General features: G+C 33.8%; 1 protein-coding gene across 1 annotated transcript; it reads right to left on the bottom strand.

Moving 5' to 3' along the window:
- Nucleotides 1-4046: 4046 nt before the first annotated feature.
- On the bottom strand, nt 4047-5601 carry LOC106326311 (probable zinc transporter 12). Its single transcript, XM_013764320.1, has 3 exons — nt 4947-5601; nt 4477-4626; nt 4047-4386 (listed from the first exon to the last, which is right to left on the bottom strand). The coding sequence occupies exons 1-3, from the start codon at nt 5550-5552 to the stop codon at nt 4081-4083; spliced, it is 1062 nt and encodes a 353-aa protein (XP_013619774.1). The 5' UTR covers nt 5553-5601; the 3' UTR covers nt 4047-4080.
- Between the last annotated feature and the right edge of the window lie 1161 nt (nt 5602-6762).

The following is a 6762-nucleotide window of genomic DNA, read 5'->3' as shown; positions in this document are numbered from 1 at the left end:
CCGACGATTTCGGCCATCAGAATCCCCCTGTTTTCTTGTAGTGAAGGGTGAGGTCGTGGGTTCGGCGCTCACCAACAACCTAATTATGGAAGGTGTTCCATAATGGAGGGGTTGAGGTCGGCGCGCTGCAGCGCTGTGAGCCTAGGTCCCACGGGGTGGGTTGTCATAGAAACCTTGTACAAAACGTTTTTGTTTTGTTTTCTAATTAATTTAACATTCAATTAAAAAAAAATTATTGAAACAAAAATGATATTCTTGTGAGGAGTAGCATTGTGACATGTTCCTAATGAACAAAGCCATTAACAAAAAAAAAAAAACATAGGATCTACAGAGGCTGCGACTTGTCATCATCTCAATTGTTATGTTATGTTATGGTTTAAGAAAATTAGTACAGAAATTAGTACATTTTCCTCTTTCTATTATTATTAATCTTAGGACAATAATAAGAGAAGAAAAACAGTATCAAAAGGAGCAGCACGCCAAAAGAAACAGTATCAATATGGTCTTCGACATCATCGTACAAATGTCAGTGCTTTGTCAGTGTATAGCACTTATTGGTTTCACCTGTTCGATTACTGTTCTTTACCCAAATTACACATTTGGGCATTAAGTCATACTAAGTCTGCTTCTTAATTTTTATTTTCTGTCAATTTATTTCTGCTTTAATGTTTTGGCTGTTCCTTTTTGACAATTAAAACCATATTATTAAGTCTTTAGAAAAAGTCTCTTTTCTAGAAAGAGAACTGAAGAACTTACATGGGGAAAAAATGTTTTTTTTATTAATCTAGAGTATCTCGGGCCCATGGAAAAATCTAGATTAATCCTCATGCGGAAAATGTAATTTTTATGTTCACGCACTTTTGTGTCGGTAATATGCACGGACATTAACATTCCAGCGAATGTACATAAACTTAAAAAGGAAAAATATCTTAGGAGATTTGAAGTCTTTTAGCCAGTGGCATTGTGATCAAACACTTCATTCCCTAAAGAAGTGTTTATACAATTTTAACATTTTACCAAAAAAAGTGTTTATACTTCAGCACATGTAAGGGGGACAAGCGAGATCGTCTAGAACCCTTCAATCCTAATTGGATAATTTCACTTTCGATCGTCACTATCCAGCTGAAACCATTGAGAGATTCTGATTTATGATATGACTCATCCACTTGACATACCTGGAGCATGTGATGGCGAAGATCTGACGCCAGCCCAAGACTCAACTAAATCCACTTCAGCTATTTCAGGCACATTTGGTTTTCTCTAAATTTCTTCATCGAGTATCTCACTACAATGTGTCGTGAGAAGGGTTATTCACGCGTTCAAACCTTTTGTTTTCCGTATTTTCTAAAGAAACCATACAATCCTACGAAACCTCGTAGATTCTCCTCTCTGATTAATGAAATTTTTTGCTTTTCTAGTTTAGAAAAAGAATATATGAAGTAGTTCTAATCCAAAATGGATCTATCTAGGATTCATGTTCTAGACTTCCAGCAAAACCCGTCCAAGTTGTTTTCAAACCCAACTACAATATGCATATCACTGAAATCTTCAATGTGAACAAAGCCCAAAGGCCCATTTAGATAGAAGATCAAACATGACCCAGAAAATTTCTGCAATCGGTTTCTCCAGATTATTTCTAATGTTTATGGTTTCATGCAGGGATGTCAAAATGATTATATCTCATGGCCGGCTCAGCTGGACTCGTTTTTTATCAGCATGATGTCTATATTTTAAGTTCATTTTATAAATAAGTGTAATGATCAAGCTTATATTAGATCACGAGTTATATGAACGATCTTTAATGAACATGAGCCAGTTCATGAACTTGTTCATTTTTATACTTACAATTATATATAATATATAAATTATATTTGGATAACTTCTATTTTTTATGTAAAACAAGATAATTTATACATTTATCATATTTATCTTCTAAAATTAAAATGTCAAACCAAATCTTCTTAAAAGATAATTTCTATATTAATCATATTTATCTTCTAAAATTTAACGTAAAACATACATATAAGTAATATGAAAATTAAACTTTTAAAAGTTATCGATAACTTTTTCGAAGAAAGAAAAAAGAAACTATACTGTTTAGGAATTATCAAAATCTTCTATATAAATCCACATTAACTCTATCATCTTTCTCACAAACTTCGTTGATCCCAAATTTGACATATGTCTCTCTCGCTTTTGCTTATCGTAATTCAGAACTCACAGTAAGTTATGATTAATAGTTTTGGAACATTGGTTTTGCTTTAATTTAATTTATATTAGGAGTTTTTTTGTCATGTGTTGGTTTTTATTAGTATTTAATATTTATGTTTTGGATTTTGTAATATTTAAATTTTGAACAATATTCTAAAAGTTATTTTATCACGATTTATCTTATTTTATAATTATTATTTTTATTTAGATCACGAGTTAGCTCATTTAACTCATGATCTAGATGATCTAAGTTCGACTTTACATATTGAAGCTCATATAATAAATGAGCGGAACTAAGCTAACTCATGAAAGAGACGAGCTTACTATGAACTGGCTCATTTGAGCGAATTAGCTCATTTTGACACCCCTACTCATTTTCATGGATCATTTACTTCAGGCATTTGGAGTCTCCACTCTCCAAACAATTATGACTGATTTTTTGAAAAAATGAAAATTACTGTTTACTAATTAATTATGTGAGAGTAATTGTTAGATCGTTGATGAATGGAAAGATAATTCAAAAATGCAATGCAACTAAAATGTTATTGAAACTAAAACTGGAAGTCGCAATTATGTAGCTGGAGATGCCAACCATCTGTACAATAAATCATGGTAAAATATCAATTATATGTTTAAAATTCTTACTAAATATAGGATTATGAGAAAGTTATCAGGTGAGAAACAAGAAGCACAAGAAAATGTTGAAAGTGAAAACTTACTCAGTGCATCCATCAATATGAGTTCTTGACCATGTCGAAATGGAATTAATCGGAACAGGCTTGCAGATTGTGTTTAAGCGGAAGCAGTGACAGGGCAACTCTCCTTTGGCAAGTGACAAAGCCAATAAGCTACCAAGAACACAAAAGAGCAAATTGCATAGTCGCGTGCCAATAGAAAGATGCCCTATTACTGCTCTGCTTATTGTTACTATCCCCTCCTCCATTGTGGCTTCTTCTGTTTTTGCTATGAGAGAAGGTTGCTTGGTTACTCATGGACTCATAGGCTCAGTATATATACCTATATAAGTTTTAATATAAAAAATGGTAACTTTTTGACATTTGGGTGATGGAAAGAAAAGATGAGATGCTTTTGATGGGTTATTCCGTGGATATCCTTCCCCATTTTCCTTTTTTCGAAGTGTTGCCTTTTGATGATGCTTTGCTGCTTCTGATCATGTCTCCCATTATTGTGCTTCATAATGAAGCCACTCAAGGATTTTTTAACCCACCCAGGTTCGAAGGTATGTCTCTTCTACTACACACGCACCCACATGTAAGTATGTAGCATATTCATAGTTTCATATGGGGAGAGTATTCGAATAATTTTTTCCTTGAAAAAATAAAAGAATCTAGACTTTATATTTGACTGAAAATAATTAATCTGTAGAGTGATGATGATTGTGAAAGTGGAAGAATTGGTATATATAAAACTGTGATGGCATATCCTTTTTGAAGGGTTATTCCATGAAATATCCAGAAGATGAAAACGGATCGTTTCGACAAGAATGTGATCACTTGACTTTATGTTTTTATGAAGAGTCAAAGTTGTTTGTATCATTTGACTCATTATACTCCAAATCTCATTCTTGCTTCTTATTTTGCAGGTTGTAGAGTAATATGCTTTGTCTCCCATGTAGCTGCTGCTCATGTTCCTTGCATTCTACGTCATGAGCCATCATAGGCTTAGGGCTTTTCGATTTACATTCTATTTCTCATAACCATTCAAGAGATTTCCATCAAGAACTGATAACATCTTGTAAGAAATTGATTGATATATCATTTTCGTCAAATCTGGTAGCAAAATGTAACAGATTTTCTCAAAAAATGCTCAAGAAACCAAAACATGTGTAATCTGCAAGCCCAAATAATTTCAAGCCCAAACAGCTAGAAGAGACATCAAACCAGCACCAAGAATAAGAGAAAGGCTACAAGCTAATTGTATCTTCATACTACTCTGAGCTTTGTGGCTCATGAATAGTGGAGCTACCAAATCAACTAGCGCCATGTAAATCAAGATTCCAGCAGCTGCAGCATTAAGAAAACCTGACACTTTTAGTGCCATTGGGCTATTCTCATTGTAAATCTCTGCCACTCCAATCCCGATTCCAATCCCTGCTGGTGCCGTGAGTGCAAAGAACAACACCATAATCCATATTTTCTTAACCCCAAACTTTGCCTGCACAAAAACACCAACTTAAGTTGTTTATTTAATATCATTCAGTTGATAGAATCATAAGAGATACAGATAGATTTTAAGATTAATTACCTCAGAGATGCAACCACCAAGACCAAAACCTTCAAACAGTTGATGGAAAGTTATTGCAACCAAGAGAGGCTTTATTGTGCTTACACTCGGAGATGCTCCCAGAGATATTCCTATTATCACTGAGTGAACCACAATCCCCAATTCAAGTATCTAACCATAAGAAAAATAAAAGAACATGTGATCAATACTAATTAACAAATGTGTTTATCTAAAGAAAACTTCGATTATTTGGAAAATTGTTTTATTCAAAATCGAGAGTTTCTATGAATCTTAACGAACAAAAATGGATTTTGGTTAAAGCCATTTTGAAGGCTATAGACAATTAATAAAAAAGTTAATAATTTTTTACATTTTTTACAAATTTGTGGATCTGTGTTTATGTAAAATTTTCTTAAATTTTGAGGATCATAGACAAGTTGCTTATGTCCCGGCACTGATTTTGGAAATTAGGGTTTTGTGATTTTACTTACTTGGGTCACAATCTTTTTCCTCATATCATCTTGGGGGACGAGAAGAGAGCCATGAGCATGTCCTTGCGAGGCATGAGTATGAGCAGAGCCACTATGAGAATGCTCCTCCTTATCTCCACCGGTACTCACCGGCAACGTCTTAGCCTCATTCTCCAAACGAGACCTGTTCAAATACCCTGACGCAAAAGACTCAATCAACATGGTAACAATCGCCGCAGCCATGGCAACAAAACACGTCATGGGAAAATCACCCCATGGTGACTCTTCTCCGAGGCATGGACTCGTGAGACTCTCGGTGGCATCTGGAAGAATGTGGACGAAACCGGTGGCTAAGATTACTCCTGCGGCAAATGCCTTGACGAACATGAAAAAGTTGCTCTCTGACTTGAGGCCGAAGATAGGTAAACAGACTCCTAACGCTCCTGCTACTAAGATGGAGAAGAATGCTCCGATCTTGTACTTAAGAATTGCTGCCTTCTCTGTAGCGGAGCCTCCTTTATTGGAGCCACCACATTCGTTTTCTTCATCAGTGGCTGAGACTAGAAGCGGTAGAATAGACAAAAAGATAATGAAAGCTGAAATTAGGGTTTTTTGGACTCGATACATCTTTGCCTTTTGATGAACGTTAGAGTTTCTTTTTCTTTTTAGTCTTCGTTTGTGTGATTTGTAACAGTGAACAATTCACACTGCTTATTTATATAAGATTTTTGTTTAGAGAGGTTACTCGGGATATTGAATTTGTTTGAAAAGGTTAGAAATATTGGCCCTAAAGATGGGAACTTGTGTAATTGTTGAAGAGACTATGTCGACATGAACAGTAATAATGTTGTTTTTTAATTATTATTGTGAAAGAATTGTGTTGGTTTAGAAGCTGTTTATGGGAGATGACGACATATTTAGTCTATGTGTGTCGTTATTATTTAGTTTCTAACTTTCTACTACTTTCTAGTCAAAACAAGAAAAAAAGACTAATAAATTTAGGCAGTTTTGTATTTAATGCAAAATATTTTTTTGGGTGTAAATGTCAATGCAAAATATATCTTTGGTTATTGGTTGTTGTATTTTAATGGATTTGAAAATCCGAACTAAATCTAGTGTTATTGGTTATATGATTTTCAAATCTGTATTAAAATCATGTGTTATTAATTTAATGATTCATAAATTCTGTATCAAATCAAGTGTTATTCAATTGTAAAGATTTACTAATATATTTGATTTTATAATGGATTTAAATGGATTTGTTTGAATTTTTTAGTTAAAAATACAAAGACTCAAATCCGAAGAAAAATCTCCGGATTTGCATATTTTACTTGGATTTATAAATACTATATGGATTTCTAAATCAATCAAAATATATAAACCAATAATTAATAGCCTAATTGCGAAAGGGTTTGGAAGATTTGATTTTTTTTTTTATAATCCTGAGATATCCAGCGGTCGAGGTCTAATTAGCTAATTCTTCAAGGTCTGTCAACCGATGCCATACAAAATCGGTTGTTTGTAATGAGAAATAGAAATTCATGTCGACTCTTGACAAAAAAGAAAAAAAAAAATCATGTCGACTGATATATCTGTGATAATAGGTTTCGAATCCAGAATAGTTAATACCTTTCCAAGGCTTCTTTGCGTTGTCGCATGAGAGGCAATCATGCATGGAGCTTCGAGATAAAAAAAAAAAAATGGAGTTGATCACAACGAAAGTCACACTCTTCTTGATAATTGATACAATGACGATTAAAGAGATCATCGCATTCTGCCAAAATTATTATGATTCACATAGTTTTTGGCAATTGACGTTGATTCAGTATATATAATA

This window comes from Brassica oleracea, chromosome C2 (genome assembly GCF_000695525.1).
Source record: "Brassica oleracea var. oleracea cultivar TO1000 chromosome C2, BOL, whole genome shotgun sequence".
Taxonomy (NCBI): domain Eukaryota; kingdom Viridiplantae; phylum Streptophyta; class Magnoliopsida; order Brassicales; family Brassicaceae; genus Brassica; species Brassica oleracea.
Note: the sequence above shows the minus strand (reverse complement) of the source record. Positions and strands in the feature narration are given on the sequence as shown.

Coding starts and splice junctions, on each gene's coding strand:
- LOC106326311 (XM_013764320.1), bottom strand. CDS start 5,552: ATGTATCGAGTCCAAAAAACCCTAATTTCAGCTTTCATTATCTTTTTG. Junction 4,627..4,946: donor GGAAAAAGATTGTGACCCAA/GTAAGTAAAATC, acceptor TCTTATGGTTAG/ATACTTGAATTGGGGATTGT. Junction 4,387..4,476: donor TTGGTGGTTGCATCTCTGAG/GTAATTAATCTT, acceptor GTTTTTGTGCAG/GCAAAGTTTGGGGTTAAGAA.